Raw genomic sequence first — 17,930 nt, 5'->3', positions numbered from 1 at the left:
GTTTGGTCTGAATATGCTGGGTTTGAATCAAACATGTGTAACAATGCAATAAACCACTGATATGCAGTTTCCTCTCAGCAGGATATTTCCGGAGCAGGGAAGGGTGTGAATACAGCCCTGGACCACATTCAGGGCTGCACACTGGTCCCCCTGAGGCTGCTCATTCCCACCAGGCAGCAAATATTTTTCTGACAGGTTTTACACGTCATCCCAGGAGGGGTGTGGGCCCTGCAGGGAATGGCACGAGGAGGTGGGAAAAAATGGAGCCAAACTCCCACACTCCAAGTCCTCTGAGGTGAGAAATGTGGGTCCACACTGAATCAGAGAACCCCAGCATGGTTTGGGTGTGAGGGACCTTAAAGCCCATCCAGTTCCACCCCCTGCCATGGGCAGGGACACCTTCCACTAGCCCAGGTTGCTTCAAGCCCCATCCAACCTGGCCTTGGACACTTCCAGGGATGGGGCAGCCACAGCTTCTCTGGGCAACCTCCTCCAGTGGTACTTATTCCAGTGCTCAAATCAGTCCAAAGCTTTTGCAGACAGGATTTATTCAAGATACACAAAAACTGTGCTATTTGGGTTTAAAATCTTGAATGGGATGATGCCCTAGGCCAGGTCTGAACACATTTGCAGGAATTTTTCATATATCAGTTGGCAAATAGAAAAGTTAGAGAAGCTGTGATGGCCATAAACTAAAACACAAGTTTCACCTCAACATGAGAAAAAACTTCTTTCCGTGGTGGTGGCAGAGCCCTGAAACAGCTGCCCAGGGGGAGCGTGGAGTGTTCCCCTCTGGAGACATTCCAAACCCACCTGGATGTGTTCCTGTGTCACCTGCTCCAGGTGACCCTGCCTGGGCAGGGGGTTGGACTGGATGATCTCCAGAGGTCCCTTCCAACCCCAGCTATTCTGTGATTCTGTGATTCCAGGTGTACACAGTATTCCTCAGATCAAAAGGTACCACCTTCACTTCCAAATCCTGTCTATGTGCTGGGACTACCAGAGCTGTCCCACAACCACCAGAAGGAACAAATTCACCAAATGGAACAGCTCAGAGGAGAACCTTCCTCTACTTCTGCATTCTTTCCAACACCAACCTATATTTGGCCCTTTCAGGGCCACCTGCAGTCAGGATCTCCAAACACTGCAATTCACACCTTGAAGAGCCTGTAAAACAGACACCCCTTGTGCTGGAACCTACACCAGGCTCAGTGTTAGCTCTGTGCCTGCAAATAACCACATTGTGCAGGGTTTAAACTCTGCGCAGTGATTTATTGCACACAGTCAGACAGGATGACTACAGAGGCTTTTCTGTGACACTCCCCGAAGGCTGGAATTTTCTCTCTTGTTTAAAATAAATTAAGCAGCTCCCAGACATTGGGACAGACTTCCATTTTGGATCACATCACACCCAAATGCAAATGTGTGACCTCATGGGTCAGAACATCACTCAGAAACCCTCAAGATGAGCAGTAGCAGGAGGCTGCAGCTCAAGGCTTCAGCAGAGAGCTGTTCCCGCAGCAAAGGCAGTGTCAGCCCAGCCCCTGGGCTCCCTTTGAGCTCCCAGCAGCACTAAATACATTAGTGTTCATTGCAGATGATTTGTGGGCAAGAAGCAGCAGCACAGGAGATTCCAGCACCCCCCAGCCCTGTCACAGCAGCACAAGGGATGTGTCTGCCCAGACACACTGAGCACCAAAGCCCAGAGCCAGCACAGGACTCAGACACACTGAGCACCAAAGCCCAGAGCCAGCACCTCCACCCCGAGGGGACCAGCTGGAGGGGCTGAGCCAGCAGAAGGCTCCTGGCAGGTCCAGAGCTGCTGGCAAGGCCAGGGATGGAGCATGTGCTGCAGGGAACAGGACAGGAGCAGGTCCAGAGGGGGACAGACCCCTCAGAGAGACATGGGACCAAAAAGCCACATCAGCACACACATCCTTCCCTTGTGCATCCTTATCCATCCTTATCCATCCTTATCCTTCCTAGCTGCCACAAGCACTCACAGGGTGGGCAGCAGGATTCAGCTGCAGGGCACTGCTGCACCACAGCCCTGGGACCCCAAGGGTGCCAGAGTGTGCCAGTGCCACCCCCCTGCCAGGGGTGCCCTCCTGAGCCCCCCTGCACCCCAACTCCCAGCAGCCTGACGATGTCCCCAAAGCAGAGCCAGCCTCTCTCCATGGGAATCCACCCCTGCAGAGGGAAACTATCTTGTTCCCAGAGTCAGGAAGGAGGCTGAGCCTTGCATCAAGGCAAAAGAAGGTGCCACAGCCAGGAGACTCACACTCATTGGACACCACCCCCATCAGGCAACGGGAAGAGCCATGCTGGGAAGGCCCAGAGACCCCCCTCAGTCCCAGGTGTACTGCAACCTGAGAGTGCCCCTTCCCTGGGCCCACCTGACAGCCAGGCCATGCCTCAAACCCAGCCCACTGCAAAAATCACCTTCACACCCCAAACCCACACTCCCACCAGCCCAGCAAGGCACCCAAGCCCCCCCTCAATGCTCAGCCATCCTGCAGGAATGTCTTTGAGGGGGATCATCCCACAGGCTGCCAAGAGTTGCCACCTCCTGGTGACACCCCCACAATCCTATAACTAAAGCTTTGCTCCAGAAATGTGAATGCAAAGAAAAGGCAGATCACCTGAAGGTAACTCTCCTCTTGGCTTCCCTGCAGGAGGAAGATCACAGAATCACAGAATCACAGAAAAGACCTCTGAGATCATCAAGTCCAATCCTTGATCCAACCCCACCGTTGTTCCCAGCCCATGGCACTGATGCCACATCCAGTCTCACCTTCAACACCTCCAGGGATGGAGAATCCACCCCCTCCCTGGGCAGCCCATTCCAATGCCTGATCACTCTCTCTAAAAAATTTCTTCCCAACGTCCAACCTAAACCTCCCCTGGCACAGCTGAAGACCCAGCCCTCTTGTCCTACTGCTGGCTCTTGGGAGAAGAGCCCAACCCCCACCTGGCTATAACCTCCTGGCAGGGAGTTGTAGAGAGTGAGGAGGTCTCCCCTGAAAAGCAAGATGCTGGAATGCTCCCAGGCTGGCTCCCACAACAGCATCCCCTCATTTCAGAAGAGCCTGTCTCTGTTCACCTGGGGTCTACCCCCACCAAGGACAGTTCTCTGAGCCACACAACCCTTGTGCTGCAGAACTGAGAGGTTGCTGCTCTCCTGCTCCAGCCACCAGCCCCTGCAGCCTGGTCACCCGGCTCCACGTGGCTCCTGGGGTGGTGACCTGCAGGCCACTGTTTCCCAGAAGGGAAGTTGGGAGGGCACCATCCTGCCCTGGCTCTCTGCCCACTCACAGGCACATTCCCCGCTCTGCACCTCAGCTTCCCCTTCTGAGCCCAAATTTCCCATTGCTGGAGAGCCTGATGGGACCTACAGCTGGAAGTTCACTGTCCCCTTCCCCCTGGAGCCAGATGTGCTGATCTCCCTGGCTCAGTGCAGCCTCCAAGCAACCCTGTGGGGGCTGGCAGGGAAGGGATGGCACAGGGAACATCCTGCTTGGCAAAGTGTCATCCCTGAGCCAGGGGCTGTCCCAGTGTCACCTGAGAGCCTGGGCTGGCACAGCATGGGGGGTGAGACATGAGGCAGAGCTGCTGGTCACTGTGGGTCAGGAAGCTCCCACTCCACTTGTGACCTGCTCCAAAACACCCCATGCAAACAGGAGGAACAAGAAGGGATTTTCAGAATCCCACCAGTGTGGCCAGTCCAGACCTACTGTCCTCTGAGGGGGAGCACACAGGAAGGAAAGCAAATGTTTCCCATTTTGTGCCCAACTCCTGCACTCCAACCACAATGGATGTCAGGAATCTCCATCACCAGAGCTCTTATAGCCAATTAGGCCCAGCACTTCAATACACCCTGACAAAGACAGCTCTTCACCTCTCAAGATCTCATGAAACACAGCCAGCTCTCTTTCAGTCACTTCTACTGAGGGGCCCAGAGCTTCTGAATTAAATATCAGGCTCTGGACGCATTTTTCGTGAGAAAATGCCCGAGTGCCTCATCCCGACCCTGAGTCACAGCACAGTCATTAGCTGGGAGGGAGCCCAGGCCAGGCTGACGTTACACTGGGACATGCACTGAGCAAACCCCAGGGGCAGCTCAACCCCTGCCCCAGGGAGACACAGGGGAGACAAGGAAGGAACAGGAGGAAACGTAAGAGGGAACTCGTCAGCGGCGGCTCCGCAGCCGGTCGTGCCCTGGCCCCAGTCCAGCCACTCAAGGTGAACAACTTCCATGCAGAGCATTTTCACCCAACTTTCACAATAGCTCATTATTCTGTGGTGCTGCTGAGCAATGTTTGCCTTTCTCCTCTGTGCCCTGGGGATCTTTCCCAGATCCATGTTTCCACCTCTGAAAATACAAGACCTTGAAAGCAGGAACATGGTAAAGTCACTTGAAAAGGAAAAAAGGGAGGTCCAGTCAGTGTGAACCAATTTTGTGGTTTCCTTGGCTGCCTCAGGACACAAACAGGGCTGTGCCAATGTCTGAGTGACCCCAAACCTGCTTCACAGAATCACAGAATACTCTGAGTTGGAAGAGACCCGCAAGGATCATCAAGTCAAACTCTTAAGTGAGTGGCCCTATGGGCACCAAACCCACAACCTTGGTGTTCTTAGAACCATGCCCTGAGCTTACCTCAGGTTAGAGCACTTAGCCACACGTGGCTTTAGAGCTATGATTCTATGTCTTTTAGACTGAGCTTCCTTATTTTATTTGAGAGCTTCAAACCTGGGTACTTGAAGACAAGAAAAGCAAGATGCCTTAAAAAATAAAGACAAGGAAATCTGCTCCCAGGCGAAAGAATCCCAAAAGAAAAGTGAGGCACCCCAAGGAAAATCCACAGGGGGAAGGGGAACAGAAGCCTGGCCCAGTGCTGCCCAGCCTCCTCATTCACACTCCTTTTAGCAGCTTCTTACTCATATATTCTGGCTACAGTCATTACATTTCTTTCCCAGAACACTGGCAAATTAATTAAAAAGGAAGTTAAAATCAGCCTGTTCAGTGCTCCTTGCCCCAGCAGAAGGGAGCAGAGCTGTTCTTATATGTTCAGCTCCCACTACAAAGTTCAGGTGGAAAACAGCACCACTCACCTCTGCAAGGTAAAGGAGGCAGAACTTCCGATCTTCTGAACCTGGAACGAAGGAAAAACAGGATCAGAACGAAGCTGCAGCTGCATTTCTGCAAGTGGAGCCACTGGCAGAGGAACTGGCTGAGGGACAGCACTGAATGAATATTTGTTGTTGTGCCCCTCCAGTACCAGGCTGTGAGCTGGGTGATGTATGTGGCATCTGCCAGGGCGGGCACGGGCACGGAATCCTGCCTGGACTCACTGCGCTGTCATGGATTCTCCTTGGGATTGTCCTTTTGGAAAAGGGGTTGTTTCCTTCAGAGGCCAAGTGTTGGCTCTCCTGCCCAACCTGCCCTGGCACACACAGCCTGTGGCACCTTCCCAGGGCTGTGGAGGTCCTGCAGTGCCATCCTGGGCACCAAGGATGGGTCTTCCTCATCTTACCTCTGTGGGCACTTTGCTCCCAGGAGGACTGACAGAGAAGCTCCTCTTCCCACATCCTTGTTCATTCCCAGCTTGTTGCCCCACACCCTTGGGTGGCCCTGGTGGTCCTCCTGTCTGTCCCAGCCTCCATCATGCCAGTGGCTGGGGACAGTGACTCTCCAAGGAGATGGAGCCAAATCCCAGGGCAATGGGAAGTGACTGACACGGGGCAGAGGGAAGAGCTCATCCTGCTCCACTGGGCTGAGGGCAAAGCCCCCCCAGCTCCCACCAGAGTGGGAGACCTGGCCAAGGAACCTGCCCTTCCACAGTTTTGGGAAAGGAGATGGTGCTGCAGACAGTGCAATGACCAACACTGATCCACATCCCACTAACCCATGGAGCAGCCCAGCAGAGCTCCTCACTTGCTGCCAGTTGTCCCAGGGGATGGGTTATACTGCAGCTGCTCCAACAGGCTGGTTCCTGCAGGTCTAACCTTCCCTGTACCCAATAAAAAGTCATCCCTGAAGATTTGCCCTGGCCTTTGTGTGTGCCCAGCCCTGAGGGAAGCAGCTCCTGGCACTCATCAGCCTCACAGGAGGACACGAAGCTGCACCAGCACAGGGTCACCCCAGCTCCAAACCAGGACAGCCCATCTCCAGGAGCTGCTTTGCTCCTTCACACCACTCTGCCCTGCACCAGCTCTGCCCTTGGCAGCAGGCAGCACCACAGGGCTGCAGCTTTCCTAATGCCCTTAATGAGCCCATTATCTGTGCCATGAGATCAGAGCCTGGGCACGGCTGCAGATCCCACTGAAAGCAGTGTCAGCACAAGCTCTGCTTCACTTCAACAGCCTGAGCTGTGCTCAGTGGGAACAGGCTCTGCACAGTGCTGGAAACACCCCGTTCCCCAGAGGAAAGCAATTCTGCTGCAGGCAGCAGCCAAAGGACAAGATAAGAGCTGTGACCCACTGAGGGACTCAGATGCCTCTGGAGTCACCCCATGGGCAACGTGAAACCCATGAAGAAGTGGTCTGGAGCCCTTTGCTGGGTGTCTCTTCCATCTGCCCTTTGGAGGGTTGCAGGTTTGTCTCCACTGCCAGCTTCACTTTTAAAGCACATTGCAGGATATGGGCTGGAAAATCACTAAGGGGACACCAGGACACTGTGTCACAGCAGCTGCTGCAGCACAGCACCATGAGGAACCCCTGTGTGTTTCCAAAACCTTCCCTGTGCTCCCTGGGGCCAGCTGAGGGTCAGGGAAGCAGCCTGGCCCCAGGGCTGCCCCTCCAAATCACCACTTCCAGAAGGGGAGCAGTGCTGGACCCTTGAGAGCACGTGGTGAGCGGGCCTGGCTGGGAGCCCATGTCTCACCTCTGCACCACAGAACACCACTCACTGTTCCCCAGGGCAGCACCCTCTTCCACAAACCCCAGCAGGACCATCAGGGAGCATGTTTTTTGCTAAGCCCAAGTCTCTGATGGGAGCCATGGGAGGATTTGGAGGCAGGATCTGACCCATTGCTGGCACACCACGAGTCCACCACCCCCTTCTGCTGCTCCTCCTTCCCGAGGGGTCAGCAGTACCACACCCAGCTCCTCAGCCAGGCTCTGCTCCTCCCTGCACCAGGACCAAAGCTCTCCAGGCTGCCTTGCAAGGCAGATTACAGAAGACCAGCACATCCCAGCCATGTTCCCTCAGGAGCTTGAGCCGTGTTTTCCTGGGTGATGTGAGGAACAAGTCATCCTCAGTAAAGACAGGTGACAGCCTGGGATGTAACAGCCTAGGGAATGACCCACTTCTCTTGAGCTACTGTTGATTCCTTCTGGTTCTGACAAGGTCCAAAACCATCAGAATTAAGTTCCCTTCCAAATTCATCTCCATTGAACTATGAATCTTGGCACAACCTCCACAGCCAGCAGCTCCTGTTCCCTGTCCCTCCCAGACTCGCTGCTACACATGGCCAAGCAGCCCAGTGCCTACAGGACACACCGAGCAGGGAGCCACTCTAGGCCAAGGAATGCCTTAATACCCATTTTCTCCCAGTAGCTGCCTTTAGGCAGCACAAAGGGAGGTCAGAGACTGCCCAGCCCAGCAGCTGGGCTGGAGCCAGGGCCGAGCCCTGGAGGCTGGAGGGCGATGGCAGAGCCAGGAAGGGCAGACCAGGGTGCAGATTTCACCACAAACCAGCTTTGCCAGGATTCCTTCCACGGGAGCGTTTTCAAGGCTCCAAGAGGGTCAGGCTGGAGCACCAGAGCCTGATGTGTCCTGGAGCCACGGGATGAGCACAGAGACCATGGAGAGAGGCACAACCTCACACCAGGGAGGTGGCAGATGCCTGGGCTGATCCAGGGCTCTGCTCCCCACATGTTTTGTGACAGCAGCACAGCACATACTGTCAGCCAAATTCAGGGGAAAACTAAAAGGAAATAAGCAGGATTAAAAAAAACTCACTTGAAGATATTTCCTTCTCTTCCTGCTGTGCTGTGCTGGGGACTGGCTTGGCTTCCAGAGCAACGTGAACCGTCCCTGTGCCAGGGCGGGCTCAGCACCCAGAGGAGGGTGTGAGCTCTGTGGGGACACATCCTCCTCTCAGCTAAGCCTTGTCCTGCACACCCACACTGACTTACACAGCTCCCAGCACAGCAGCAGCTCCCAGCACCGCCCTGGCACTGCCACTTCCCCGTGCAGCCCATGGAAAACACCCAGGATTTGGGTGGTGCATGTCTGGTGTCAGGTCAAAGGGATGGGGGAAGAGGGAAGGTGGTGCTGCTCCTTTGCAGGGCCCAGGGACCTGTGGCAATGCCCACAGTGAGGGTAGACACCCTGACCCCCAAACTCTCCCATCTGCTCAGGGCAGGGTGCTGGGGGGGCACAGAGGGAGCACACACACACCTGGCTGCCAAGAGGGGACAAGCTTGTCACCCGCTGTGGGAAGTGGGGGTCCCTGGGGAAGTGTGGCAGGGTGCAAGCCATGGGTGCTTCCCAGCATCCCTGGGCCAGCAAGGAGAAGCTGTGGCAGGACAGAAGGCCCATAAACCACTCTCTTGGCCTGTCTTGGAGCTGTAAGACACAGCAGGTTCGATGCCAAGGACAGCGAAGCAGCACATGAGAAGTCCTTGTCTGCAGGATCCTGGGTGGAGATGGGGGTGCTCATCCAGCTGCAAACAGGAACACTCCTCTGTGTCCCAAGGCTGAGCACACCCACCCAGGGGGAGCAGGATCCCAGCGAGGCAGCGTGGAAATTCCCACAGCACCTAGTGAGGAAGCCAGGCCTGTCTCACTGGGAACCTTGGCTGGCGTGGGGCTCATCAGCAGTGCTGGGCTTCTAAAGCAGGAAGACAGTGCATTGTAAAGCAGATCAGGCTGATTTGCTTTCGCCCAGCGCAGGAACAGGAAACAGCACAATGGTGCTGAGCACACCGGAGATGTCCCGATTGTTGTGGCAGCAATACGCCTGTTCCTATTCATGTGCCATTCAGGAGAGCAAAGCAAAGCCCTGCCAAAAGGGACACACATCTCCTCGCTCTTTGAAGCAGCCCTGCCCAAAGCAGGAGGGCTTGAGCTGCCTGAACAGCAGCTGTGCTGGATTCACGGTGTATGGGGGCAATTCGGTGTTGTAGGGACCTACATCCCCTCTGGAGAGGCTTGTGAGGCTGTTCCAGGTGTGGTCCAGCCAAGTAATTATTGCAACAAGGAAATCAGTGGCAGAAAACTGCTCACAAAATCCCTGTGTGTGCCTGGGGTGAGGAGGCACGTTCCTGTGCCCAGCTGCAAACAGACCCTGGTGTGCAGAGCCAGGAGCAGCACCAGGGAATTCAATTTCTCCAAGCAGGTGAACAAGAGCTTATTGTTATTCCCCAGCCTGTGGGAGCAGCCAGGGGCAGCACACATGGGGAGCAGTCACTGACCACAAGCACTTCAACAAGGAACAATTTCTTTTGTCCCTTTCTTAGGAATCAGCAGCACTGAGAGGCTCAGCAAACCCCAGGGAAGCTCCAGTGGATTTTCTCAATGGCTCATGCCATGGTGCCCCATCTCCCTCATTGTGTTTCTGCCCCCATCAAATAGGTCAGGGAATTCATCTGGAAGCAGAAACGTTGTTGGAAATGGGAAATAACAACCGAGATGCAGCCTGTGGTGTCCAGCACAGCACTGCAGGTCCCAGCACAGAGGCTCAGAACAACGTGGGGCACGTGGAGAGACACAGCTCATCCACAGAGCTCAGGGCTCAGATGGGAAAAGTGGGAAGCGGCAAAATTAATCCTCAAAATGATCCCTTTGGAGAAGCAACCCAGGTCTAGATTAATCCTTTCTGGTCAGGGCCACAGGACTGCATGAAGACATTGGCTCATCAGTTCCAGAGTAATTTGGGTTGGAAGGGGCCTCTGGTGGGCTCTGGAGTCCAACCCCCTGCTCAAAGCACTCAGATCAGGGCACTCAGGGCTGTGTCCAGTTGAGTCCTGAGCATCTCCAGAGATGGAGATCACACAACCTCTCTGGGCAGCTCAATATCTGACCAAGCTCATCACAGGAAAGTTTTCCTTATATCAAATCCCAATATCCCACGTGGGGTCCCAGTCCAGGAACACCCACTGCCAGGGCTGGAGGAGGAGCTGGGGCACCAGCCCCATGCTGACACAGTCAGGGAACTGTACATAAAACAAGCCCATACCCAAAAAAACAACCACACCAGAGAAGGAACAAGGTGAGACTGGGCCCAGGGCCAAGAAGTGGCTCCACTGTAGCAAATAGGATGTGGTACAGCAATTCACTCTTCCTTTTTTGACCCCGAGTAGCTCAAGGGCATCTCTTGTACACTCCAACTTGAAATAACCCGTTTTGAGCCACTCCCTGCCCTAGAAGCCCTCTCCAAGGCCTTGGTGGGACAGGAAAAGGTCAGCCAGGATGGAGACAGCCAGGGCAAGGTCCCAGCCCTGCCCTGAGGGCAGGGTTTGCTCTTTCCACCCCAGTGGGGTTGCAGGGGGATGGATGCACAGGGGAAGCCGTGGGTGGCTGAAGCGAGAAGCAGCAAAGTAAAGGTCAGCAGGGCTTGGCCAGTCACCCTTGAAGCCAATCTCTGAACTCCCTCAAGGCACCACGGGGGAAACCTCAAACCTTCACTTCCCTTTCCCAGCCTCAGCTGCAGACAGTGTGACACCAGCAAGGGCAACAGCCCCCACAGCCAGTCCCCCAGCCCAAAATCCTGAGATATGCATCCAGAAAGCCCTGGAAAGGGGGGCTACCTGAGTGCTCCTGAGGTGTCCCAGGAGATGGAGCTCCCAGGGATGCAGGGATGGGAAGGGTGATGTTGGCCCTGCACCCCTGGAAGGACCAGTTGGATGGTACACACTGGGAGCAGTGGGATAGTGGAGGGCTATCTTGCTGCTGGCCACAAACCTCTATAGCTACCAGCCAGAAAATTCCCCAGATGTCTCCAGTTGCTGCTGCAGGCACTCACCCTCCTGGAGCTTGACACTGTGCAGGTACAGAGGGTTCCTCAGCACGTTGCAGCGCCCGGGCTCGTCCTCCTTGGTGAAGAGCAGCAGGTCTGAGTAGACAAAGAGGGTCACCTGGAAGCACAGGAGCAGCAAAGAAGCAGCTGTAAGGAATCCATCTCTTGGCACTGACAGTGTCCTGGAAGTGTCCTCCACCCTGGGGACACGCACCAGCCACAACAGGCAGCCCAGGCACCCCTTCCCCAGGGGCTGATTTCTGCTGCACCCCTTGGGGTGCTCCCAGCCAGCTCCAGATGAGGCTCCCCTCCACTTACTGAGGCTTGTGGAGTCCTGTGACAGGAGGGATAAACCTGCCCGACAGTTTAACTCCACACAAACACACCCTCTCTGCTCCCTCGTGTCACTTCCCATTTACATAAGTTATAAATCAGAGCAGGAGGAGGGAATTGTTGCTGACTGATCCCAGCACACTGGAGAAGTTGTAGCCTAAAAGCAAATTTGGTCGCCCTGAGCACACTCACGAAGGAGCTTCTCACTGTTCTCTGTGAGAAAATATAATTTGGCTTTTACAACTGCAGGACCCACGAGAGCAGCTGCAGGGAACAAACCTGACACCTCTGAACCACTCTGTGGGTGGAAAGGAAACACTGACCCCACTGACTGCTCAGTGCTGTGCTCAAGCAGTGACCTGAGTGCCTCAGGAGCTGGGAGCTACTCCAGAGCAGTGGGAAAGGTGAATTTTGTTCTGCTCTGGCTCTTGCCTGAGGTCCTCAGTTCAATCAGTACAGATTAATGTGATCTTTAAAATCAGAACAAGCTTCTGCACTGTACTGGAGATCCCTGACCCCGGAGCCTCCCAGGGGTGAGCAGTTGGGTGCATTCACTGGGCCACAACCAAGGTGAGAGCCTGTCCTGCCCTCCAGCAGGAGCTGGGGGCACACAGAAACCTCAGAGGATCCCAGAATCACAGAGTATCCTGAGCTGGAAGGGACCCACAAGGACCATTCAGTCCAATCTCTGGCCCTGCACAGACACCCCAACAATCCCACCCTGTCCCTCAGAGCCTTGTCCAAACCCTCCTGGAGCTCTGGCAGCCTTGGGGCTGTGCCCACTGCCCTGGGGAGCCTGGTCAGTGCCAACCACCCTCTGGGGGAAGAACCTTTTCCTGAGATCCAACCTGACCCTGCCCTGGCACAGCTCCAGCCATTCCCTGGGTGCTGTCCCTGGTCACCAGCAATGCCAGGCAGCCTGGCAGTGGGCACAGTGCCTGGCACAGGGGGCACACTGGCTGCCAGACCAGCACACTGTCCAACCACACTCAGCACCCAGCGCAGGACACAGGTCCTTGGGGTGCTCCCCAAAATCTCCCTCAGCAAAGGGAAGCTGCTTTGCCACACCAGGCCACAGCAAGGACAGGTTTGTGGCCCTTTAGCCACCCTTTTGCAAAAGCAAACAACACCCCAGAGGGTGTCCTGGGGGCTGTGGGGAGAGAGCAGCACTGCCATCACTGAGTCCCCCGTGGAGAGGGGACTCTGCCCCAGCCAGGGACTGAGTCACTGCTCACAGGCACAGCTCGTCTCCGTGCCCAGCAGCTGATGGACACACATCCTGAGGAGGACAGGCTGGAGAACATCATCACATGGTGCTGAGTCTCACGTCAGGGTAGCAGCTCCTGGCTCTGAATCCAAACCAAGCCCTTGCCACAAGATTTCTCCTTGCAGCACAAATTCGTTTTTGTGGGATTCTCAATAAGCACAAAGCTACTGGTGGAGCTTTAATTGACAATGAAACCAGGGAGGGGCTGTTCTTCTCTGTGTTATTTGGAAAATCCCTCCCTCTGCTCTCAACACACTGTTGGCCTGGTGCCCACATCCACCCTCTTCATTCCTTCTGACCTTCTTATTAATACAAGGAATAACCAAGTACAAACTGCACTACAAGCTTCATTCCATGCCCACCTTGTGCCAAAAGGTAACTTTTCTGGGACATATCTGGTGCCACCACCGGTTTCTCAACCCCAAAAAGAGATGTTCAGGGATTTTGAGAATAGCAACCCAAAGTGGAGGAGATAAAAGCATGATCAGCAAGTGGTCATACTGGAAATGGAGAAAAGAAACTTAAGATCTACTACCCATGGAAGTTTAAAGGGTAGAAAGAAGATTAGGATCAGCAGGAAAAAGAAAACCACTTCAAAACCAAGCAGGTTTCGATAGGGAATCTTGGAAATAGAATTACATGAAAAGTATTTACAGATGACACTGGGCTTTATGGGTAGATGGGACGGACTGAATTCAGGATGTAGAAGATAAAAGCACACCCAGTGTGGGTTATGTAGGAGCATCTCTGAGATGCTGCTGCCAGGAGACTCTTGGTCTTAGAGCAGCTCCACACAAAAGGGTTGACAGAGGTCCCTCTGCTCCTCCAAGTTGCAGGGGGAAAAATGAGAGTGTCCCTTCCAGTCACAGAGCCAGAGCCAGCCCAGCTCACAGAGGGGGAGGCTGGACACAAACCCCACCTGAGAGCTGAGCACAGGGAAACTCAGCTCATGGGTGGCTGTGGGGCAGCAGGGATAAGGGGGGAGTCACGTGGAGCTCTGCCCTGGGTTGCCACCACTCTGCTGACAAGCTGTAACCTGTCCCTGACAGCCCTGGGTAAACAGACCTGGTGTCTACCCCGAAAAACCACAGGGCTCGTAAAAGCAAAGAGCAAACAAACAAGAAACACGACGTCTGAGTTCACCCAGGCAAGACACAGAACCCACCAGAGCTGCTCCTTGGAGAGGCAGAGTAGCTTTGTGTATTTCCCAAAACTAATTTCCTGCCCTAAAAATCAGAAATCCAACAGGTGAGAGGATGGAAGGACTCTCTGAAGACAGGTGGGCACCCCTGTGCTCTTGCTGGAGTGACCAGGGCCACAAGGGGATTGTCACAGGCCCTCAGGGGGATGTGAACAGATTTCACAGGGAGGAAAAAAAATGCCCACAAAGGCTGGTCCTGATGTCTCCACACTGTTTATCTGGGTGTGCTCTGCACCACAGCAAACAGCAAAGCCTCTTCTGCTGAGAGATCTGACCAACTACAGCACAGAACTGGCAAAGCCCTGTTACAGGAGAAAGGGACACCTTTGAAGTGTTTCCTGAAGGAAATCAAGAGACACTGAAAGCCTGGAGGGAAGGTAGGAGCAGTGGGCTAGTGTGGCTCCCAAGGGGAGAGCAGGAGACAACCCTGGGAATGTCAGAGCCCTGCCCTGGGCAGGAGGGAGCCAACAGCACACCTTGGAAAGCAAAATGTGGCAACAAAATCACTATGAAAAGGTGCCTAGAAGCGAAGCCTTGAAGCCAAAGTACTGTCACATTCATGCTTAAAAATAGTTAACTCCCTTCCTAACCCTGTCCTCTCTGCTCATCCATGCACAGAGAGCCCCCAGCACCTGGGTACAGCAGGGAGCAGGGCTCACATCACACCTGCAGCAGGAACACGGGAAAAAGGGATCAGGGATCCCTGACCAATTGTCCCTGTGCTTGGCAGGGAAAACCTCAGCCCGGGGATTCTTCCCAAGTCACCATCCTCCCTCTCTAGCCACAGTCTCACAGCAGTGCCCAGCAGGACAGGGAGAAGAGGAAGCAGAGGCAGGGTTTGTATCATAGAGCTGCCAGTTGCCATGGGAGAACGTGGTGATGATCACCTGCATCTCAGCTGGCCAGAGAAGGCTGCCTGCAGCTGGTCAGAGAAACTCCATATCCCTGGTGGGGAGCTCCTGGGACGGGTATCACCCCAGGACTGACAGGTATCACCCCAGGACTGACAGGTATCACCCCAGGACTGCAGGTATCCACTCCAGGACTGAGCCACACACATTTGCTGTTTGCCAGTCCTGCATTCTTCTCAGAAAATTGTGTCCCATCCCAAAAGGGAAACTCCAGTGCTACCAGTATGAGGGATGTGTTTGCAGAGTTCGTGTGTCCCCATTAGTTCAGTTGAGCTAAATGGATAAAACTTGCTTAATCTTCCTCAGTTTTTCCAGCTCTTGATTTATCCTTGCAGCCTCATCATCCTGTACCAAGCAGCATCACTGCTGGACTCATCCAGCCAGGAAGGACACAGCTCCCACGTGCAGGGTGGTGTCACCCAGTCCCCTACTCAGTGCTCCCTGAACCAAGGCTTCCAAGTCACAGCCTTGCAGCTGGGGCAGGTGCTCATATCCAGGATGGCTCTCCAGAGATGGACATGGACTTTCCCACCCTCCAGTGACACATCAAAGCCTTTCAGACACTGCTTTCCATGCTACAGCCCTTACTCTCTAAGCATGACCGGTTCCTTTGCTCCTGGATTTTTCCTTCTGGATGTATCCATATTAAATGCATGTTCTCCAAGACTTATAGAATCACGGAATCACAGAATATCACTTGGAAGAGACACACAAAGATCATTGAGTCCAACTCCTGGCCCTGCACAGACACCCCAACAATCCCACCCTGTCCCTCAGAGTGTTGTCCAAACCCTCCTGGAGCTCTGGCAGCCTTGGGGCTGTGCCCACTGCCCTGGGGAGCCTGGTCAGTGCCAACCACCCTCTGGGGGAAGAACTTCTCAGCAGCCTTTTAGCCTACAGTGCATTTATTTACCCTCTTCTATTGCCTCACACATTATTTTTTTCTCCAAGGTTATCAACATGGAATTCACACCCTCAGGAAGGAGTTGAAACGCTCAGTCAGGCTTTGAGGAAGATAAACCACCACACTTGCCAAAAGGAGCTCCATGGTGAAGGCTTTAGCTGTCAACCCTGACCCTCACCCTGCCTTATCTGGAACAAATATTCTTCTATCATGGACATCAGGGGTGAGCACTGGAAACCTCAAGGGGTCCCACACCAACCCTGAGACACTGAGCAAGCAGTGGCTGTGCAGGTGGGGAAATGGTGTGAAAATGAGGAAGAGGAGGATATTAAGTGGTAGTGAAGAAGGGACAGAGCAAGTGGGACTAGTGTGGTGGAGGGAGGAGGTAAGTGCAGGTTTCTGTCATTTTCACCCAAATTAAAGTGTCTAAAAAAGGCTGAAAATGAGCTTGAAACACCTGGGCCAGCAAGTAGGGTTTGGCCAAACTCAGTCACCCACCAAACCAGGGAGCTGGAGATCCTGTCCCAGGACAGGAGTGCTGGAAACTTGCAGTGCAGGACTTGGGAAGATAGAGAGAGAGGCAGGAAAGCTTCCTGCTCTGCAGAGAAGAGATCACCCTGGGCACGCTGGTCCACGTCCTGCAGGCTCTGCAGAGCCGGGAGTTTCAGAGCTCAAGGGAGGCCCATCCTGACGTGCAGACCCTGCCAGGAGGGCAGAGAGGAGAGCTGAGAAGGGAGTGAGCACGGCCCACACTGTGCCAGTACTTCAGGGCTTTGGAAAGGTGCCTCCAGGTCCATTAGAGATGGATCAACGAGGCCAAAGCCCACGTTGGACACCTCGCGCGCCGTCGCCGGCAGCACGCTGGTTCCTCTGGCACTCCATGGGCTGGAGGGATTTCAGGAGACCATAAAAGCGGGAATTGCAACAAAGTCTAGACAGGATGTGATTAAGGCCTGAATAAGGATTGCCCCAGAGGTAAGGTCAGGGAAAGGACAGATCCTGGCAAGCCTCCAGAGAGATAGGTTGAGTCCTTCAGGAGGTGGGAGAGCGCTTGCTCAGTGACAAGGATGCAGTGCCTGGCGTGGAAACTGCCACAGGGAGAAGAGTCTGGGGTTTGGGGAAAAAAAGAAAGAAGCAGGACCTCCATCTCCAGCCCCTGCATCCAGACCCTCCTCTCTTGAGCCACTCAACCAAAGTAGATTAATAACAAACAGAGAGCAGTGCTGCAAACCACAGGAGCCCAGCCTGAGAGAGCCTGGGTGGGAAGAGCAGTGGAAAAATGGAAAACTACGTGGAGCAAAGAAGACAGGACTGATTGGAAACAAGACAGCCTGTCCAGGGAGCAGAGAAGGCTGGAGAGGGAAAGAATTCGAGTCCAGCAAAGAGAGGAGTCAGAGCTCTTGTGCACCAGGGGAGGCTCCATTGAGTCCAGGCCATTTGGGGTCTTGCTGGGTCCAGAAGTTCAGGTTCTGTCTGCTCTGCTGCAGAAGGGGAGTCTGGCTTTCCAGAGGGACCTGCCCTGATTCCTCAAAGCTCCACCAAGCCTGCCATGGCCCTGCCACACACTCAGACACGAGACAGCCCTTCCCAAGGGACACAGCTGATGTCCCAGGAGCTGCTCCACTGCCAGCTCCCGGCCAGGGCTCAGCACCACGGGCTGTTTCCATCCACCACATCTGTTTTTCCACTCTGCTTACTCACCCCCTCCTGCCCTGCCCCTCTGCCAGGCTCACCCAGACACCACAGCCCTGAGGCACCATCATTCCCAAATGCTGTCTCACATTCCTGGCCAGCACCCTGCCCTTTCCTGGCACCCGCTCCAGAGGGAAATTCTCTCCCAGCCTCCCGCTCATCCCGAGGGCATTGTAAGCAAACAGAGTCCTTTCCCTGAGATGTTCTCCCTCTGATCCTGCCCACAGCCAGGTCTCTGAGGTGGAGACAGAGCAGAACCTCTCCTCCAAACACTCTTGTCCTGGGGTTTTCCATCTCCCCCACACACCCACATGCTCCACCCCGGCTGCAAACAGCGTTAATTATCCATAATTATCCCACATTTGGCTGCTACTGAGATGTCTGACCTGAAAGGAAGCACCTCCAAACCACCCAGGAGAAGCTCCCTGACTTCAGCTGCCCACTGTATTCCCAAGCCATCCAGCACAGCAGTGCCACACAGCCAGGTGCTCCCTGGTTTGCATTCCTGCGGGTGCCCAGAAGGCCCTGGGCAGCACAGGGCAGCAGGACAGACAGGGGGGTTACTCACAAGTTAGTGCCAAGTTTTCTAATCAATCATGTAATTCTTCATGTACTTTGATGTACTTTCATGTACTTTTTGAGAGGGAAAACAAAGTGA

The 17,930-nt window shown here is 54.4% G+C and overlaps 2 protein-coding genes across 6 annotated transcripts in view; one reads left to right on the top strand and one right to left on the bottom strand.

The window, feature by feature from the left end:
* The window catches only part of ALAD (aminolevulinate dehydratase), a 393,442-nt gene that overhangs the window by 318,779 nt on the left and 56,733 nt on the right, over positions 1-17,930 (top strand). The window lies entirely within an intron of this gene.
* RGS3 (regulator of G protein signaling 3) overlaps positions 1-17,930 on the bottom strand; it is an 87,342-nt gene that overhangs the window by 33,768 nt on the left and 35,644 nt on the right. For all 5 annotated transcript variants that reach the window (XM_064677175.1, XM_064677174.1, XM_064677177.1 and 2 more), the window contains 2 exons: positions 10,971-11,082; positions 5,113-5,153 (listed from right to left, as the gene is read on the bottom strand). In XM_064677175.1, coding sequence (XP_064533245.1) covers positions 5,113-5,153; positions 10,971-11,082 — 153 coding nt within the window. The remainder of the gene's footprint in view (positions 1-5,112; positions 5,154-10,970; positions 11,083-17,930) is intronic.

This window comes from Pseudopipra pipra, chromosome 20, assembly GCF_036250125.1.
Source record: "Pseudopipra pipra isolate bDixPip1 chromosome 20, bDixPip1.hap1, whole genome shotgun sequence".
In the NCBI taxonomy this organism is placed as follows: domain Eukaryota; kingdom Metazoa; phylum Chordata; class Aves; order Passeriformes; family Pipridae; genus Pseudopipra; species Pseudopipra pipra.
Note: the sequence above shows the minus strand (reverse complement) of the source record. Positions and strands in the feature narration are given on the sequence as shown.